Genomic DNA, 21,435 nt, shown 5'->3' with positions numbered 1-21,435 from the left:
AGTAACAAAAACATGCCAGAAACGTTGCCTCTATCACAATCATCTTTGTGAAAGTCACTTGTTTTTTTTCTTGGGGGTGTATTTGGGAAACTGACATCCCTGGTTGCAGCGTTATGATTGCCACTGAAACCACGCAATTGATTTCATACACATTTCACTCCCGCTTCTACAATAACTGCCTTTCTCCTCTGAAGCCTGGTTCGGTATCAGAGTAGCAGCCCTTAAAGCACATATACTTAACATGTCAACTCATACATGCAAGGTCATGAAAGACTCTGTAGTTCATTAATTACTGTTTCTACATTTTTGTTTTAAAACACAAGGAAAACTTGGCCATAACACAATAAGATTATTGTGATTAGATATGGAAATTACAGTTTCAAGAAGTTGCCGGTTTGGAGGGAGACCCTTTAAAGAACAAAATTGCAAAAAAAAAAACAAAAACATTAAATTAAAAAAAATGCTGCTTTTGGCGACAGGAACCTTGAGGAGATGTTAGCTGATATGCTGGCTTTGGGTGTCCTTCCTCCTCCCGCCCCCGCCTTATTTCCCCAGTGAATAGAGAATTATTTGGAATGTACACACATTTACCCTCCCGTGACCTGTGTGTGGAATTATTCTGAGATGCACTCAAAGCTGACAGCCCCCCATGGCTGACCCCCTCACGCCTAATCACATCTTACGTTCTGTTTCCAGATAGCTGATCAGCTTCCTTGGATTTCACTGATGACCCAGGAGAGCTTTGCCTGAAGATGGAAACACTGGAGTCGGAGCTGACCTGCCCTATTTGTCTGGAGCTCTTCGAGGACCCTCTCCTGCTCCCCTGCGCACACAGCCTCTGCTTCAACTGTGCCCACCGCATCCTGGTGTCACACTGCGCCACCAACGAGTCCGTGGAGTCCATCACCGCCTTCCAGTGCCCCACCTGCCGACATGTCATCACGCTCAGCCAGCGAGGTCTAGACGGGCTCAAGCGCAACGTCACCCTCCAGAACATCATCGACAGGTTCCAGAAAGCTTCAGTGAGTGGGCCCAATTCCCCCAGCGAGACCCGCCGGGAGCGGGCATTTGACGCCAACAGCATGACCTCGGCCGAGAAAGTCCTCTGCCAGTTCTGTGACCAGGATCCTGCCCAGGACGCCGTGAAGACCTGTGTCACTTGCGAAGTGTCCTACTGTGACGAGTGCCTAAAAGCCACTCACCCGAACAAGAAGCCCTTCACAGGCCACCGTCTCATTGAGCCCATCCCGGACTCGCACATCCGGGGGCTGATGTGCCTGGAACACGAGGATGAGAAGGTGAATATGTACTGCGTGACCGATGACCAGTTAATCTGTGCCTTGTGTAAACTGGTCGGGCGGCACCGAGATCATCAGGTGGCAGCTTTGAGTGAGCGCTATGACAAATTGAAGGTTAGTCCGATCCGCCTTAAGCCAAACCCCTTTGTGCCAGCAAATGTCATGGAAAGAAAAAGTGTATTCACTGCTAGCTACGTGGCAGGTGAAGGTTGTCTCTTCGCCTTTTGTTATCTGATTCGTTGTAGCATGTTTTTTTGGCAGCCTGGCCATGTTACACAATAAGAGTATCTTGTAAAAGTTGACTGCTGCTTGTAATGTTAGCGTTGTCAAGGTGAGAGTGAATTCGGAAAAATCTGGATTATTTTCAGTCCTTGTAGTTGAGAGAGAGCAGGAGAGAGAGAGAGAGCAAGAAGGAATGGCAGATAAAATCTGGGTTTAGGCATTTGTGGGGGCATTTATTTTCCTCACTCATTTCACTGGCATCGTATTAGTATCTAGTTACTGCCCAAACAAAGAAGAGAGGGAAGAGGAATACCAAGAGCAAATGTGGGATTTTAGAGGACATGTGAACTTTTATTCCCGGAGTAAATGATATCCAGCTTACTGGTGGACTGGAGTGTTCCAGTTGTCTCAGATTTACAAGAGAATTTCTTGTCGTGGAAGCTTTTTAACCCAGTAAGGGTAGGGGCAAGTATGTGTAACTTCATTTTTGCCCTGGAACTCCGAACCGAACTCTGGCTTGGGGAATGATAATTAATATGACTATCCATCTCATTTTAAAAATCACTCTCTAAACACAGAGAGAAGTCCCCAGGGGAGAAATAAGCCAGGTCTCCAGGTGTCTGTTCATCTGCGGGCAGCGGTGGGTCTAATTATTGCAAACTCAGCCGAGCGAGTTTGCTCTGATCATGAGACACTTCTGTCAATTCTGTTCACCAGCTAATTTTAGATCATAAGATGCCAATTAAAAGGAAAGGAAGTATGAATTAAGAGCTTTGGGTAAATATATATTGAAGTCCTTCCTCTCAGGACACACAACACCATGTTGTTGAGCAAACACAATGAATGACATGATCAAAAGCATTACTACTCAAAGCAGATCATCACCTCTCACTAATAGTTCCTGTCACTTTTTCTCAGTTCCTGTCACTTTTTCTCGCCGCTGACGTGGGCTTGTGTTTATGGGGACCACGTCGTGATCTTTGCTTTCAAACATCATTTGGGGAACAAACCTATCACCTGAGCAGCATGCCTCACTCAAAGTATTCATTGATGACTAGTACAGATCAATCTAGGAAGTTAAGCCCGAGGATGGGGGCAATACAGACAAGGGAAGACAGATGCTGACTGGATTTCTAGTGTCATGCACAAAGGTGGCCAAAAGCACACCTCCCAAGTTCTTAATAGCAAAGCAATGTGTGCGTGAACGTGCTGCTAAAATTCTTCAGAAATTGCTGTGGCTATCAGATTTTAGAAACCATGGTGATCTTTCTGCCCTTTTTTGTTGGGGGACAGAATGTGTAGGATGATTGAACGTTGGCGTTCCTTTCCCCCTTCCTTTTTTAAAAACTGAAGTATAGTTATTTACAGTGTTGTGGTGGTTTCAGATGTACAGCTAAGTGATTCAGTTTTATATATTTATATATATATGTGTGTGTGTATATATAATATATATATATATATATATATGTTGCCTTTTTCAGATTGTTTTCCCTTATAGGTTATTACAAAATGTAGAGTAGCATTCCCTGTGCTCTATAGTAGATCCTTGCTGGTTGTCTATTTTATATATAGTAGTGTGTATATGTTACTTCCAAATTCCTAATTTATTCCTCCCCCCAACCTTTCACCTTTGGTAAGCATAAGTTTGTTTTCAAGAAGGTAAGTGTTTTTGCTTTCGAAAACGTAAAGCTGCCAGATTGGATTTTTTTCTTTATAAAAAATGTTTCTGTAATTGGATTAACACTGCTCTTAATGACCACGTGTGAAAACACCACACTGAGGTTCGATATTCAGCAACTCCAAGACTTGATATTTAAACTTGGTATTTGAGTTCTTCTCATTCATTTTGTCCCATCACAGAGGAATCCTTAGTTATTTACATCTCCAAATGTAAGAGGAGACACTTACATGCTCTAGCCCATTTTGTGATGAAAATGAAATTCTTCAATTATGAGCCCTGAACACTTGTCTAATCAAGCCAGTAGGCTAGTGGTCATTTATACTGTCACCAGGAGGGCCTGACAATTTATGATCCTGGTAGATTTTTTCTTCTAATTACAGAAATATAAGCATATAAACAGCACCCAGTAGGCTGAAACACATTTATAGCTGCTCAACAAAGTATGCTTATAAGCATTTATTTACAGCCATTTCACAAAATATGCTTATCAGCATTTAAACAAGGAACATGCTAGCATAGCCTGTTTGTTCTAAAACATGCCACTTATGTTAGAACAAAAAAATCATAGAATAGATGACCTTTGGGTGTCCATGGTATTTCAAGACCTAAGTACAGTCTAAACATCAGGTTTTTGAAGAAAGGAATAGCATACTGAAAGGGCCAAAACAAAAAAAAATGGTATTTTTGTTTATTACTTTGACCTGAGAAAGTAAATGTGTTCTGTTAGTATATTTTCCTGAGACTTTAGCATCACTTACAAAAATGGATTTCTGATGATATGGAAACAAAAGCATGGAGAAATTTGAGAATGCTTTCATTCATAATGTGATAGATTTGCTTTACTTACTTGAATATGTAAAGACTAAGGTGTGTGCTGTTTGAAATTTTTTTTTTTACTTCTGTTAGTATAAGTCCATTATTTGAAGAAAAGGAATTCTGCAGTGATCATGAGGAATAATTCTTTTAATAACACTCAATAACTTAGAGGGATATTTTTTCATTAGTTCTCAGTATACATGTGTTGATATAGAGGATTGGAATATACTTTTGTACATTACAACTATTTTTCTAGACACAAAAGGAATAAAAAGGAAAACTTTCAGCATGTAGAATTCATGCAAATAAAATCTTTCACATCATTTGAAATCACATCAAGTCAAGAATCTAATGATGCTTTCAGAGACTGTGCATTGGGAGATAATCATAAAATATTGAAACAAAGAGAAAATTAAACTAGCATTTCCTGAACTCTGTTTTAAGATAAAAAGAGAAAAGTCTTCCTGGCAAGTGCATCTCTAAATGGAGCCTATCATGATGTGGACCTTTTCACATCATTTTAATTGAATTTTAAGAAGCCTCTCAGTGCTCCAAACTTGATTCAAAAGTTTGATTAGTGAACCAAGTGACATATAAGAGAATTGAATAGAATGCATTCCAGAGTTTTCAAGAAATTACAATTCAGTAATTTCTTCTCCTCTGTTACACCATACAATGTTGGAGCTCTTGTTTCTTTCCTCTGGTCCCACCTATAAAAATATACAAACCCAGAAAAATTGATCTTTCCTTGAACTTCAATTTTAGCATACTCTGACTTCAAGTTAGCTGAAACTGAAGTTCCAAATCACTGTTTTGCTCTTCTGACTCTGATTGGCCTTCTTTTGGCTGCGGGAGTTAATTTGCGAAATAATCCCTTTCAATGGGTCATCTCATTACAGTTTTATAATAGTTTGATAAAGGTTCCAGTTAGATCTCAGCCTTCCTATGTAGCCCTTCTCTTCTGGAGGTAGAGAGATGGGATTTCACTTTTGGGCTTCATTTATAGATCGTGTGGGGGGTCTATATTTTTGAAAATCTTCTACTTTATTTGCCATTGGGGAAGTTGTAAGTGGAATCTGAGCTAGACTTTTTACTTTTTCCTTAGAATTTCTATGACTTGTTTCTTCTTTGAAAATAGTCACTGGTAGAGTGCAGGTTCCAGGGAAAGAGTGGTGTGTGTGTATGTGTGTGTGTGTGATGCATATGTGGGTAGAGGCTGGGGATGCTGCTACATCCTACAAGGTGCAGGATGGGCCCCCACCACGTAGAGTTGTCTGGTCCCAAATCTCAGCAGTGCCCAGCTTGAGAAACCTTCATCTGTGGGAAGAATTTAGCATTTATCACTGCATTGGTTTGCCAGGGCTGCTGCAGCAAGGGCCCACAAACTAGGTGACCTACAGGAAAGGGATGTATTGTTGTACATTTCTGGAGACTGTTGTTGTTTAGTTGCTCAGTTGTGTTTGACTCTTTATGCCCCAGTGGACTGCAGCCTGCTAGGCTCCTCTGTCCATGGGATTCTCCAAGCAAGAATACTGGAGTGGGTTGCCATGCCCTCCTCCAGGGGACCTTCCCTACCCAGGGATCGAACCTGTGTCTCCTGTATCGGCAGGCAAATTCATTACTACTGAGGCTGGAAGTCTTCAATCAAGGTGTCAGCAGAGTTGATTCCTTTTGAGGGCTGTGAGGGAAGGATGTGTTCCAGGCCTTTCTCCTTGGGTTGTTGGTGGCTGTTTTCTCCATATATCTCTTCATATGGCATTCTTCCTGTGTGTTTATCTTCGTGTTCAAATTTCCCCTTCTTGGCATAATTTTTTTTGGCTGCCCCACGTGGCATGCAGGATCTTAGTTCCCCCATCAGGGATCAAACCCATGCCACCGACATTGGGAATCCTGAGTCTTAACCACTGGATGGCCCAGGAAGCCCCAAATTGCCCCTTCTTAACAGGACACCAGTCATATTGGATTAAGGGCCCACTCTACTCCAGTATGACTTCATCATAGCCAATTATAGCTTCAGTGACCTTTAAGGTCGCATTCTGAAATATTTGGGGTTAAGACTTCAACATACGAAGTTTTAGGGGCCACAGTCTAACTCATAGCAATCACTTACTCCAGTGTATACCTGGTTATCTAGTCAATTGAGCACACAATATGTCTCCCTTGATGATTTAATCACCCTAAGTTAGGCAGAGACCTTTGGCTCCCACTGCTCCATCACCCACCTAAGACTGACTACAGGATCTTGCAGATAATGAATTCCCAATAAATATTTGTCAGCTGCTTCACTGATGATCAACTGTTAACCCTACTTGAAAGCTTAAATTCCATTTGTAATAATATTACAGATATTCATTCTGATATATGATAAAGAATTCTGTAAGATAATTTCTGGGTTTCCTTGGTGGCTCAGATGGTAAAGAATCCACCTGCAATACAGGAGACTGGGTTCAATCCCTGAGTCAGGAAGATCCCCTGGAGAAGGGAATGGCAGCCCACTCAGTATTTTTGGCTGGAGAATTCCATGGACAGAGGAGCCTGGAGGGCTACAATACATAATCACAAACAGTCGGACAGGACTGAGCGATTAATGCTTTCAACTTGAAGATAATTTATAAATAAGAGCAGAGCCAGATATACATTATATTTTATCCACCTGGACATGACTCATTATTCTGGTCTGTATTGCACTTCATTGGTTTAAATTTAATGGTATGAATTTTGATAAACTAGATCTCAAATCGGAGAAGGCAATGGCAACCCACTCCAGTACTCTTGCCTGGAAAATCCCATGGACGGAGGGGTCTGGTAGGCTGCAGTCCATGGGGTCGCTAGGAGTCGGACACGACTGAGCGACTTCACTTGCACTTTTCACTTTCATGCATTGGAGAAGGAAATGGCAACCCACTCCAGTGTTCTTGCCTGGAGAATCCCAGGGACAGAGAGCCTGGTGGGCTGCCGTCTATGGGGTCACACAGAGTCGGATACGACTGAAGCAACTTAGCAGCAGCAGCAGATCTCAAGTACTTGTTCACCTTTGTTTTATGCTCCTATATGATGGACAGTTGACAGACCCATTATACCTACTGTTTCCTTTATCCTCCCGTATCTGAGATGTAGATTTTTTGGAGAGGTCATGCAAAAGTAACTTAGTGTATGCTTCATAAAGGCAATATGAACAGGAACAGTCCCCCTCCTCCCTGAAGCTTATAGTTTAGCAGAGAGTTCCAGTAGGTAAATACTTTCTCTGTTCGTGGGAGGAAACTCTGGGTACACTGTACCCAAAGGAGGGACACCAATGCCAGACCTGAGAGACTTTAGGGAAAGGCTTCCTGAAATAAAGGCCATTACATCTACCGTTGCCAAGCTTCTTATTAGAAGACTGACAAATTTAGTAGACATCCATAGATTCTTTGGTATCATTCTTTTTTATATTTCCCACCTGTGGCATCCCTTGTGGAGCCCTGTATCTTTTTTCAAACGGGTTCACAGTAAGTCTAGGCTAGATTTTAATCTAACATGTAGATCATGACATTTTGTCACCTGATGCCATTGGGGATATGTGAATGTCAGACATATGTCTTCCAAAATGTTTTGGTTATATGAGTTCTCACCTGTTCCAACTAGCCCCTTCAAATTTCTATTCTGCTTATGCTTATTTCATGGGAACAATTCTTTAGTTTCTTTAGAATCTTCCCATGTGACAAAATACAGTTTCCAAATACTTGTGAAATATGTTAAAGTTGTATTTTAATTTTCTTAGTTGGGTACAAAAACTTTTTATGATATACAGAGTAAAAGAAGACATTTCGAGGGATATGTTCTTAACAGTAAACTTAAGGCTCCATCTTTCTCCTCTCTCCTTTTCATCTCTTCCCCGTGATGAATCCCCTCTCCCTCCCTTACCTGCAGAGAGGACTGTCTTACCACCTGATGATTTATTATTGGGATAATTTCTGAGGAGTTCGGAGAATTCTGGGAAATAGACAGGTACATAAGGTACCTTCTAGTTATTTGATTGTGTAAAGAAATTTAATTCTTGAGCATGTTTCTTAGCTTTAGTTCATTTGTTGTTGTTGCTGCTTTGTTCAGTTGTGTTCAATTCTTTGCAGCCCCATGGACTGCAGTACACCAGGCTTCCCTGTCCTTTGCCATCTCCCAGACTTGGCTCAAATTCGTGTCCATTGAGTCAGTGATACCATCCCACCATCTTGTCCTCTGTCGTCCCCTTCTCCTCTTGCCTTCAATCTTTCCCAGCATCAGTCTTTTCCTATGAGTTGGCTCTTTGCATCAGGTGACCAAAGTATTGGAGCTTCAGCTTCAGCATCAGTCCTTCTAATGAATATTCAGGATTGATTTCCTTTAGGATTGACTGGTTTGATCTCCTTGCAGCCCAAGGGACTCTCAGGATCTTCTCCAACACCACAGTTGTAAAACAGGGCTAATAATGTATTTGTTGTTGTTCAGTCACTAAGTCATGTCCAACTGTTTGAGACCCCATGGACTACAGCACACCAGGCTTCCATGTCCTTCACCATCTCCCAGAGTTTGCTCAAACTCATGTCCTTTGAGTCAGTGCTGCCATCCAACCATCTCATGCTCTGCCACTCTCTTCTCCTTCTGCCTTCAATCTTACCCAGCATCAAGGTCTTTCCCAATGAGTTAGAAATAATGTACTTACTTGCATAGAAACATGGGAGAGCAAAATAAAATGTTTCACACAAACCATCAGTATTGTGCCTGGCAATGTATTAGAACATAAAAACACTGTAATAATCCAGGAGGTTAGAATGGCATGATGGTTACAATGTGGACCTTTGGGGCACACGGCCTGACAGTTGTTTTTTAACCACGGCTTGTTTTATTTGCATGTGAGATAAGGGTCCACATTGTTGCTGTCATGGGTTTTGTAGTTCTGTGTCTCAAGCTCCTGGCGAAGGGCAGAGGCATGAGAGTGAGTAAACACTTGTTGATGGACAGGTGCATGATTGATGGGTTAGAGAAGTGCTTTGGGATGTGGAGGAGGAAGAACTGACTCTGGTTTTTGAGTAGACAAGAAACCTTGCTCCAGGGTGGTGGGCTTTAAGCCGCCTTGACAGATCAGTGGATTATGCATCAAAGAAGAGTGAGGCGTTCCTCGGGAGTGGGGCCAGCAGAAACCTGTTGGCGGGAATTGGCAAGACAGCTTAGGGATTCTAGACAATGCTGGCTAAAGCCCAGGGTGCCAATGGAGGGGCCCGGGAGGGAGGCTGTTGGAAGAGTCCTATTGGGGGCAGGGTGAAGAGTTTGAGTCTTTGAATGCCAGGTTAAAGTTCGGGGCAGTTTTCTTCTCTAGAGAATAACACTGAAGGAATTTTGTTTTTGAGAGAGAGAGGCTGATGTCATGTATATTTTCTGAAGGCAAGGTCCAGTCAGGGTATCAGAAACATTTAGGGTCATTGTGTCCACAGAAGAAATACAAGGGGGAAAAGTTGTTCACATGACTTTAGATTTTTGTGGTCTCATTTTTAATAGGCAAAGTGAAGTAGTATCATAGGTCAAACCACACCCCCGACACACACACACGCACAGACATACACACACTCAACAGAAACATGGAAAGCAGTGAGAGTCAATGTCTTGTCCTTGAAGACCAAGAATAGGAGTGATCATTGATGATTGGCTCTTGATTCCAGACATAAATGCAATTCTTTTCTGCCTTTCCTTCCCTGGTGGCTCAGTTGGCAAAGGATCTGCCTGCAATGCAGGAGACCTGGGTTCGATCCCTGGAAGAAGGCATGGCAACCCACTCCAGTGTTCTTGCCTGGAGAGCCCCCATGGACATTGGAGCCTGGTGGGCTACAGCCCATAGGGTCACAAAGAGTTGGACACGACCGAGTGACTAGGCACACAAACACACAGCACAGAGATACACTCGAGATGCTGTGTGCTTATTTCTTCTGGCTTTCTGAGCCACTCTAAGGCAGATGTGTTCAAATCTCTAAATGCTGACCACAGACCTCAGGAATGTTTTATAGTCAGATATGACCTTGAAGTTGATGTTGTTTCATCCCGATTCTGCAGATGAGGAAATTGGAGCGGAGGGTGATAAAAGGGGTGGCCCCACATCACCTGGGCAGAGGGCTTTGACCTAAGACTAGAGCACAGTTCCCCCTGCTGCCCTCTTATTTTGGGTTTCTTTGGCTCCAGCTTTTCGAGTGACTCCATTACTTCTGAGGTTTCCTTTTGGGTTTGGAGACTCAGTTCAATTCAGTTCAGTCGCTCAGTCATGTCCAACTCTTTGCATCCCCATGGACTGCAGCACACCAGGCTTCCCTGTCCATCACCAACTCCAGGAGCTTGCTCAAACTGATGTCCATCATGTTGTTGATGCCATCCAACCGTCTCATCCTCTGTCGTCTCCTTCTCCTCCTGCCTCAATCTTTCCCAGGATGAGGGTCTTTTCCAATGAGTTGGTTCTTTGCATCAGGTGGCCAGAGTATTGGGGCTTCAGCTTCAGCATCAGTCCTGTATGAATATTCAGGACTAATCGAGGTGGTGTGTGGTTTTACACACAAACCTGGCCAGGCTGTAGGCCACCATCATAGACGGTGGCTGATGCCTTATGTCATTGTTGTTCAGTCACTAAGTCATGTCCAACTCCGCGACCCCATGGACTGCAGCACACCAGTCCTCCACTATCTCCCAGAGTTTGTTCAAGTTCATTAAGTCGGTGATGCCATCTAACTGTCTCATACTCTGCTGCCCTCTTCTTTTGCCTTCAATCTTTCCCAGCATTGGGGTCTTTTCCAATGAGTCAGGTGCCTCAAGGGCCATCCAGAAAGCTGCCTTAAGATATCTCCATGCCGATATTTTCTCCAGCTGAGCCAGTGTACTTAGACTGGGTTGTCTTGAAGGGCCAGACCTGAATTCACACAGATGTATCTGAGATGACCTCAGGGACACCTCAGAAGAAAAGATATGCTCATGTGGAAACCAGTGGATTGTCACAGCAGCTTCCGTGGGCTCACTGGTTTACCCCTTAGAGTAATTTTTTTCCCCCGAATGTCCCAATATATAGATAACTCATTTATTTTATTTTAAAGAATAATTTATTTGTAATCTATTTTATTCTTGGCTGCACTGGGTCTTTGTTGCTGCTCGCAGGCTTTCTCTAGTTGCGGCGAGTCAGGGCTATTCTTTGTTGCAGTGCAGGCTTCTCACTGCAGTGGCTCCTCTTGTGGAGCTTGGGCCCTCGAGTTCTGGGTCAGTAGTTGTGGTGCATGGGCTTAGTTGCTCTGCAGCATGTGGAATCTTCCCAGACTAGGGATCAAACCTGTGTCCCCTGCACTGGCCAGTGAATTTTTATCCATTGTACCACTAAGGAAGTCCCTCCTTCATTTTATTTAAGTGTATAAAGTGAGTCCATATAAGTGAGGAGTATCTATTTGTGCATAGCATTTCAATTTAAGTTGAAAAGTTTTGAAAGAACACAATTCATCTTGATGAGGTACGAAGTTAAAGCTAGTAGGATTTGCTGAAATTACTTTTACTGAGTATTTTTTAAAGGCTGTGATATTCAGAATCCTTTCATTCTCTGACACTGGCAAATCATAAACTAGGTCATTGTTAGAAAGACTGGTAAATTTTTGACAATGGATAGGTAAATAATAAAGAGGACACAGAGTAGCCTGAGAAAGTGAATGAAGCTAAAGACTGGATATATTCTCTGTATGTGACATAGGCATTCTGGAAAAATCTGATAAAGCTATTTACAAAGTCCACTTAAAACTTAATTCACTTTATGTTTTAGATTTTGGGCACACTACTTAAGGACTTCGCCTACCCATGAGGATAGCTTTTAGGCTGACAGAGGAGAATACATTTTGCATTTCTCATCAAAAAGGAAAATGCTTGTAAAGTGCCTAGTCTAGTGATTGGCACATAGTAAGCGTTCCATGAACATGAGGTATTATTATATCTGGGCATTTACTGTTACAATAAAGGCTTCATTGGTGTAATCCAATCGTGGGTTTCCTGACAGTATCATAAATTACTCAGTGGTTATAGGGTCGATTTGTGTTTCTGGCTGACATGGGAAATTTTGAACAACCCTCGGGGGAATTATAATTGGGTGGGAACTTTGATTTGTCCTTTTTATCCAAGCCGAATAGTAAAATGGACTCTTAAGAAGCAGTGAGTGGTGGACTCAAAAGAAATGGCTTTTAAAACAAGCACCATTTTGAAGTTCAGGGCAGCCTGGGCCAATCACAAGCTCCGTTGGCCAGCTTTCTGTTTTGTTGTAGATTGCTTTGGGTGTGTGAGTGAAGGATGGAGCTGGGTAGCCCTGGGCTCCCTGTCAGCAGCCATCACCCTTAGAATAGGAAGAAGGAGGGGTTTCAGTCTTGGTTAGGGCTGGGCACAGAGGAGAGCCCTGAAGGGAAGAGCTTGCACAAGGACATAAATGCCTCCAGCCCCTCCTGTAGGGGCCCTGGGTGTTCTGTGACGTTGGGACAAAATGCATAGAGCAGCGAGGTCAGCATCTTGTATCTACTTTGCTGCCTATTGGGGAAAACAGTCAGGAAAATAATGGATTTTATTCATGTGGAGATAGACCAGGTTCTTATTCCTGAAACAATATGAAAATTCTGAAAAGCTTCTACCTTTTTCGTGTCTTTATAGATGATTTTTTCCCCCATCTGCTTTATCAAATTCTGCCTTTAAAAGAAAAAGAAAAGAACCCTTATTTATTCACCCAAGGGATATTTGTGTTTGGCTAAGGAGATAAGCCCCGGGTAAACTCTGGCAATGCAGAAATGAGTCACAGAGACACGTCGTTGCTTCCATGGTCTAGACATAATTATAACATGCGATAAGAGCATAGAAAAGGGCTAGGAAAAGAAGTCCATGAAACTCAGTCCATGAGATAGTTTTTAAAATGACTCATAGTCCCAGATTGCTGACTTAGGTGTTGCTCTGTGGAAATTGTGCTGTGTTTGTGCTCCCTTGCTCAGTCATGCATGACTCTTTTGCGACCCCATGGACTGTAGCCTGCCAGGCTCCTCTGCCCATGGAATTTTCCAGGCAAGAATACTGGAGTAGGTTGCCATTTCCTCCTCCAGGGGATCTACCCACCCCAGGGATCAAACCCACATCTCCTGTGTCCCCTGCATTGGCAGGCAGGTTCTTTACCACTGTGCCACTAGGAAAGCCTACTCTGGAAATTGCCTACTTCCAAAAGCTGAAGGAAAAATACATTTCAAGGAGAAGCAGTGTTCAGAGAAGACAGCAAGGACATTTGCCTGTGCACTTTGGAGTGGCTGTCAGGGCAACATAGGAGGACTCCAGTCCATGAAAAAATCTGGGCCAGACCCTTTCTTATTAAAGGTCTGCTGATCACAGTTTGAATTGTAGCTCTTCTCACATGCTTTCCTCAGAGGTCTCCATTTCCTTCCTGAACAGGGCTCATAGGTCGAGTCCATATCCAGGGTCAGGAGCCATTTATGTCACTTCCACTGTGAAAGGACCCATCTCTAGGAAGACGGTGTGAGAGGTCACCAGAGGAAATGCCATTGTGTGGCCCAGCCAGCTGTGGGCGTGGCTAGCTTTATCTGTGAGGGAGTTTTTGCAAACTTTGGTGTTAGGATGAATATCCTGGCTTGGTAGAGAGATTTATTTCTCAATCCTTTGACCCTTTCACGTGGCTGTCCAGAGCTCAGCTGCTCTTGGTTGGTGGCATCAGATTTAAGGCTGAGAGGAGTGAAATGGGCAGGCTTTCCAACTCATGCTCAGTATGGCCTGTCGCTTCTGGAAGATCAAGGAGACCCAAGGTTCCTGCTTCCCAGATGGCTCACTGGTAAAGAACCCGCCTGCCAGTGCAGGAGACAAAGAGACGTGGGTTCAATCCCTGGGTCAGGAAGATCCCCTGGATAAGGGCATGGCAACCCACTCCAGTATTCTTGCCTGGAGAATCCCCATGGACACAGGAGCCTGGTGGGCTACAGTCTGTGGGTTGCAGAGTCGGACATAACCAAGCACGCATGCCATGCCAAGGTCCCCATACAAACTTCACCCAGGAGCGGGGTGATTTTCTTGCCCCTGGCCTGCTGAATAAGGCTCTGGAGGGTCCCAGCCAATGAGGATCTTACCCAGTTATAACGGTTCAGCTCATCAAATGAAGTGGTTCCAGTTTCTCTTTTATTCTAGAATCTCATCTGGAAACACACTTGGCAAGGCCACCATGCTGCCTTTGTGCCTCTAGACTAAAGTCCTGTAGGTCAGTGCTGGGGGTGGTAAGGGAGCGTGGTAAGGTAAGGGTAACTCTCTTTCAAGATGCCGCTTAAAGTTGTTTTACAATGTGGTTCAAGCATATTTGTTTATTCAACACTGAGAACCAGCTATTACCAAGAGGAATAATGAGCATTTGCAAATCTCCAGATTGACAGGTTGCAAAGCACTTTCGAGTATTATTTGATTCTTGAAATAACCATGTATCCCCTGCAAAAATATGAGAATGTTAATACCCGCTCATTAGGGATCTTGGCAGGATTAAATGAGATAATATAGGTCCAGGTATCTAGCTCAGCATCTAGTGGGTGGGAGAAGCTGCGTAAATAGGAACCTCCTTAACCACTTGGAATGTGAGGACACAGAAATTAAATAGCATTAACTGTGGTTAGAGAAATTGAAGTTTGGTGTTCCGACCCAGGGACCCTATCTTGGCCCTAACTAATCATCACCTATGATTAAGGCAGAAAGAACTATGGCCCAAACGTGCCCCACTTCAGAAAATTAATGAGAAGGAAAAAGAGCTTAAGTGATGGAGAGACAAAGTGCTTTTGCCTTAACTTCTGACACAAGGATTGCCTGGACACAAGAAATTTCCTTTAAAGTAGTAACTAAATTGAGGCTGATCTATTTTTCCATTCTGATATAAATAAAGGAATAAAAACACAAAAATTAAATATGGAAATCCTTATGGAATAATTTTTATTTACTTACAGTCATGTTGAATTATTCAGTATTCACCAGCTACTCAATATATTAGCGTTAAATGAAGGAATGAATGAGTCTCTCATGGTCTCTAAATTCATCCCATCACTTGAAATGTGATAATTCATTTGCTGTGGTTAAAAATGTAAATTTAGCATCTTGGTCTATGAGTTTGACATTTCAAATCTCTTAAGAGACCTAAATGAGTTCTTACTCATATTTAGTTATTTTTGGCAAAGCCTGTATATAAGTGAAAATGGTCGCCACTTGTTAGTCAATAACAAAGGTTTGGGGTCTATTATCCATTCCCTTTTCCAGGATTGCTTATCAGAATTGTAGGTTTACATTAGTTTCCTAGACCTAACGGCTCAAATATAAATGTACACAGGAAATACTTGCGGATCTTATTAAAATTCTCCTCCAATTAAAATAAATAAGTAAATTAAAACAGCAACAACAGAAATGCAGGTTCTCATTCAGCAGGTTTGAAATGGGTTTGAAGTCTGATTTTAACTTGTGCCTTAGCCTTGTCATTTTCAATTTGTGTGAACTTAGGTTAAGGAAAACAAACCACAACTAAGTTCTCTAAGCCTTATTTGTTCATCAGTGCAACAGAGGTATAATTGAGGGGTAAACCCTGTAATGCTTGACCCTGGGGAAGCCCAAGGTTCCTCTTTCCATTACTGTTATACCCTGAAGGCTGATCTTTCTCCCCTTTCTCCAAGCTGTAAGCCTTCCCTGTAGCTATAAAGACAATATAGGTTCTTTTAAGAAGTTAATGTAAAGTTGATGTAAATCAAAGTGAATAGTCTTCCTCTTCAAGCCTTCTATTTCTTCCTCTACTAACTCCAGTTGATTCTTAAAGGACTAACTGTAGGCTCCCCAAGGACTACTTTAGGTTAGCCTTTCATAAAATTCTCTCAGACATTCCATGTTGTCTCTACTACCCCTTCATCATTACACTGCCTTCCATATTATTATATAAACACTTTTGGGCTAAAGGGCTTCCCCAGTGGCTCAGACAGTAAAGAATCCTGCAATGCAGGAGACCTGGGTTCGATCCTTGGGTTGGGAAGATCCCCTGGAGAAGTGAACAGCTACCCACTCCAGTATTCTGACCTGGAGAATCCTATGGACAGAGGAGACTGGCAGACTACAGTCCATGGGGTCGCAAAGAGTTAGACACGATTGAGTGACTTTCACTTTCCCTTTGGGCTAAAAGCCTTCCTGCCTCAACTGGTTGTCCATTTCTCAAGCTCAGTGACTGTGTCTCATAGTTATTTTCTATCTCATTATTCCTTTTCCAGTGACTAGCTGTTGTTCAGTCACTAAGTTGTGTCTGACTCTGTGACCCCATGGACTGCAGCAAGCCAGGCTTCCCTGTCCTTCACTATCTCCCAGAATTTGCACAAACTCATGTCTATTGAGTCGGTGATGCCATCCAACCAGCTCATCCTCTGTCATCCCCTTCTCCTGCCTTCAGTCTTTCCCAGCATCAGGGTCTTTTCCAGTGAGTCAGCTGTTCATATCGGGTGGCTTTTTTAAATAAGCTACAAGGTATTTTATCAGTAGTAAATACTTATTGAAACAAATGGAACAGCCATTAATAATTTAATGAGATGATATGGTACAATTTGCCCATCAGGTAAACAAGAAAAATCATAGCCCACCCGCCATTCTTTTGAAATTTGAATACATAAGCCAGCAAAATATTGCCTTGTAGGTCTCTGCACTCATTTCTGAATCAACAAATTGCTTGCCAATGATTTCTTATGAGGAAGTATTATGAAGAGACTGTGTGATTTTTAAAGACTTTAGTTCAGACACAGGTGATGAAATATTTGTCATTCACAAGGCCAGGATAAAAGAATATTATATACGTATGTATTTTCTTGTGTGCATATTTTTTATGTATATGTTTTGTTCTCTACTGCCTCAGAACAGAGTTCTCTGTAGTTCCCCTTTGAGGTACGATGGTAAGAAATCGTGAAGACCTTAGCGGGTAAACTTAGTGGCACACATTTGCCTTATCATGACAACTTGAAGGACTAGGGGCATCTAGTGGGTCAAGGCCAGGGATGCTGCTCAGCATCCTAAATACACTGGACAGCCCATGGCGGAGAATCGTCAAGTGGTAAATGTCTGTGGTGCTGAGGCTGGGACATCTGTAGTTAACCAAAGCATCTTTGCTGGCATGCAGAGAGGAAAGCTCAGCTTCATTCTTCACAAGGCGTTGACTTCTTTGTGTAACCTCCAAGTGTTAGTCACTCAGTTGTGTCCGACTCTTTGTGACCCCATGGACTATAGCCCACCAGGCTCCTCTGTCCGTGGGGATTCTTCAGGCAAGAATACTGGAGTGGGTTGTCATTCCCTTCTCCAGGGGATCTTCCTGACCCAGGAATCGAACCCAAGTCTCCCACATTGCAGATAGTTACTTTACTGCCTGAGCCAGCAGGGAAGCTGTGACCTCCAAAACCAAATCTATTTTGAGACAAGAAAGCCCAGTCCTTGCAGAATCCCCTCCTTCCATCTGTGGACACCCCGAGTGGCAGGCTGGCTACCACCCCAAGGCTGTGCATGGCAGGCTTCCTCCACCCCAGGCCCCTGGCCTGTCTTGAGGTGTCTGGGCCTGCCCAGTCCACCCTTGGGGCTGTTTCAGCAATATTTCAACCTCCAGAGGTGTACTGAATATTTTTTAATCCCTTCTCCAAACATGATTTAGGTGCAACTGATATTATCTATTATCCCCAGGTGTACTAGCTGTGGCAGTTCATGTTCAGGACTACACTACCTTCCTGGGGTAGCTGTCTGTATCAAACACAGCCTGGGGCTTTTTACCAAGTAGGAAGTCGGCAGAGAATAGGCCAGCAGCTGAGAGTTTCACCCAAATGGCTTTTATATGATGGATAATAGTTTTCATTGTATTATAGTCAAAGTGAATAATTTCCAGAGATCAAAAGTGACTCATTAAATCCGTTAGTCAATTTTAAATCTGTCTTCCAAAGAAACTGTTTATATGTATATACCTCTGCATGTGTGTGTGTGTGTGCACGCAAAACTATGGATTCTCAGCTCCTCAAGCAGAGACTTGGAATGGCATGAATCAAATGTGAATATTCAGTGCCAAGGCAGAGGTTATGTAGGCATTGTTTTGTTTGTTCCTGCAGGCAGAGACTGTTTATTTCACAAGAGGTACACATCATGAAAACCCCAAGCTGGAAAGGCCTTTGTCATTGTCTAGTCCAGTGGTTCTCACCCTGGTGCACAGAGGTCACCTTGAACAGGAGCCCAGCCAGATGGAACAAGATCCTCTGGGGTGTAGCTTGTGAAAGTTGCTCAGTCATGTCTGACTCTTTGCAACCCCATGGACTGCAGCATGCCAGGCTTCCCCGTCCATCACCAACTCCTGGAACTTACTCAAACTCATGTCCATCGCATTGGTGATGCCATCCAACCATCTCATCCTCTGTTGTCCCCTTCTCCCGCCTTCAATCCTTCCCAGCATCAGGGTCTTTTCCAATGAGTCAGTTCTTCACATCAGGTGGCCAAAGTATTGGAGTTTTAGCTTCAGCATCAGTCCTTCCAATGAATATTCAGGACTGATCTCCTTTAGGATGGACTGGTTGGACCTCCTTGCAGTCCAAGGGACTCTCAAGAGTCTTCTCCAACACCACAGTTCAAAAGCATGAATTCTTCAGCACTCAGCTTTCTTTATGGTCCAACTCTCACATCCATACATGACTACTGAAAAAACCATGGCTTTGACTAGATGGATCTTTATTGGCCAAGTAATGTCTCTGCTTTTTAATATGCTCAGTCGAGTTCAACTCTTTTGCGACCCCATGGACTGTAGCCCTCCAGGCTCCTCTGTCCATGGGATTTCCAGGCAAGAATACTGGAGCATATTGCCTTCTACTCCAGGGGATCTTCCCAACCCAGGAATCAAATCCTTGTGCCCTGTGTCTCCTGCATTGGCAGGCAGACTCTTTACCACTGAGCAACTTGGGAAGCCCAAATACCTTTATTTAAGTTGAAACAAGTGTCTTAGTGTAGATGCTTTTAGTCCAGAGCATAGAAATTTTCAATAGCTGTCTTCTTTTTTTAAAAATTACTTTGTATACTTTAATTGCAGGATAACTACAATATTGTGGTGGGTTTTGCCATACATCAACGTGAATCAGCCACGGTGGCACGTGTCCCTCCATCCTGAACCCCCTTCCCACCTCCGTCCCCACCCCATCCCTCTGGGTTGTCCCAGAGCACCAGCTTTGAGTGCTCTGCTTTATGCATCGAACTTGCACTGGTCATCTATTTTACATATTTTACATATGGTAATATCCATGTTTCAATGAATAGCTGTGTTCTTATGAGAGGTCTTCATTTTGAAGATACCTATCATATTTAAGATAAGAATAATCGCAGTGTCTCTGTTCTCTTAATAGCCACAGTAATATTTCTGTCCAGGGGATTTTTTTTTCAACCGGAAAGTCAGAAATAAGACAATATGATCAGGTGTAATATGATCATCAGTGCAAGAAGAAAAATAAAATACATTCTGCTAAGGACAATGAGATGTGATTTTTCCTTTCAACCAGTAAAGAAATCAGTTGTAAATTTCTAATTCTTTATCATTATTCTGATGATCTGTGAAGGGATATTTTATTCTGATTTCTTTTGAATAAATATGAGCAAATTTGAATATTACCTCTGAGAGCTAGAGACACCTCCCAGGAATCCTTGTGAGTGACCATGGAGTAAGGCCATGGGGATGGGGATGAAACCATCACAATTAATCTGTAGAGTTATGTGTTTGGCTCTTAATGACAATTTTCAAATTTTCAAATAATTATTCAAATAATTCAAATAATATTCAAATTTTCACTGTGCAGCCCTTCATCCAAAATGCAGTCATAAAACAGGCTTCGTGGAAGGTTCAAAAGCCATTGAATCTGCTCATTTTCCTTAGAAATTGATTTATCCATATTTGATAGTTACCTCCATATCTATATTTTTCAGAGAAAGTGACTCAAACTCTTCCATTTTGTGTCTAAACAATATATTCAGTAAAAGTGCTCCTGTCCTGAAAAAATATCACCATGATACTTACAAAGATAAAATGACTTTTTGACAATGATTTTCTGAATGGATAAACACCAGAGATGGTGAAATAAAATCGAATTGGTCTCCCACAGGAAGAATCCCTCATCCATCTCTATGGTCCCCCTCTTTTTGATGCCCCCTTTGACCCCCGCACGTGTGAGGCTGGCTCTGTCTAGGTTTGCTGTCTTCACTGTGCTCACTCCATTGTAGTGAAACTTCACTGCTGCCTTAATCTTTTATTCTGGAGGCTCAAGGAGAGTCATTTTTCCCCCTGCAGTTTAGAGTTATATAGCCCCGTGTGATTTTATGAAAGAGTATTCCAAAGGACTGTTCTAGAAGGTGAGTGATAGGTATTAATACCAAGCATGTCTTCAGACAAGGAAGTGTTAGGTGCTAAGACAGTTGCCAAAGATTACTCTGATCCTTACCCGGATGAGCTCTGCGCTCGAGGTTGTCTTTGTCAGATGGACAAGAGGCATGGAAAATGTTTCAAAAAAAATTAGTTGTGTTTGTTTACACTATAATTGTGAAAAGAATTCTCAAGATGGTCATTCAGTTCAGTTCAGTCGGTCAGTCATGAGCGACTACTCTTTGCTACCCCATGGCCTGCAGCATGCCAGGCTTCTATCTGTCACCAGCTCCTGGAGCTTACTCAAACTCATGTCCATTGAGTCGGTGATGCTATCCAACCATCTTATCCTCTGTTGTCCCCTTCTCCTCCCGCCTTCAATCTTTCCCAGCATCAGGGTCTTTTCGAATGAGTCAGTTCTACACATCAGGTGGCCAAAATATTGGAGTTTCAGCTTCAGCATCAGTCCTTCCAGTGAATATTCAGGACTGATTTCCTATAGGATGGACTAGTTGGATCTCCTTGCAGTCCAAGGGACTCTCAAGAGTCTTCTTCATCACCAAAGTTCAAAAGCATCAATTCTTTGGTGCTCAGTTTGCTTTATAGTCCAACTCTCATATCCATACATGACTACTGGAAAAACCATAGCTTTCACTAGAGGGACCTTTGTTGGCAAAGTAATGTCTCTGCTTTTTAGTATGCTGTCTAGGTTGGTTATCGCTTTTCTTCCAAGGAGCAAGCGTCTTTTAATTTCATGACTGCAGTCACCACCTGTGGTGATTTTGGAGCCCAAGAAAATGAAGTCTTGTCACTGTTTCCATTGTTTACCCATCTATTTGCCATGAAGTGATGGGACCAGATGCCATGATCTTAGTTTTCTGAATGTTGAGTTTTAAGCCAACTTTTTCACTTTCCTCTTTCACTCTCATCAAGAGGCTCTTTAGTTCTTCTTCGCTTTCTGCCATAAGGGTGGTGTCGTCTGCATATCTGAGCTTATTGAT

The 21,435-nt window shown here is 42.7% G+C and overlaps 1 protein-coding gene across 4 annotated transcripts in view; it reads left to right on the top strand.

The window, feature by feature from the left end:
* Nucleotides 1-21,435, top strand: part of MID1 (midline 1) — a 278,177-nt gene that overhangs the window by 139,298 nt on the left and 117,444 nt on the right. For 3 of the 4 annotated variants that reach the window (XM_027533216.1, XM_027533217.1, XM_027533215.1), the window contains exon 2: nucleotides 697-1,412. In XM_027533216.1, the coding sequence (XP_027389017.1) occupies nucleotides 753-1,412 (660 nt within the window). In that variant the 5' untranslated portion in view covers nucleotides 697-752. The remainder of the gene's footprint in view (nucleotides 1-696; nucleotides 1,413-21,435) is intronic. The other variant, XM_027533218.1, reaches the window with a different exon arrangement.

Source organism: Bos indicus x Bos taurus, chromosome X (genome assembly GCF_003369695.1).
Source record: "Bos indicus x Bos taurus breed Angus x Brahman F1 hybrid chromosome X, Bos_hybrid_MaternalHap_v2.0, whole genome shotgun sequence".
Taxonomy (NCBI): Eukaryota; Metazoa; Chordata; class Mammalia; order Artiodactyla; family Bovidae; genus Bos; species Bos indicus x Bos taurus.
This window is presented reverse-complemented; position numbering and strand designations above follow the sequence as displayed.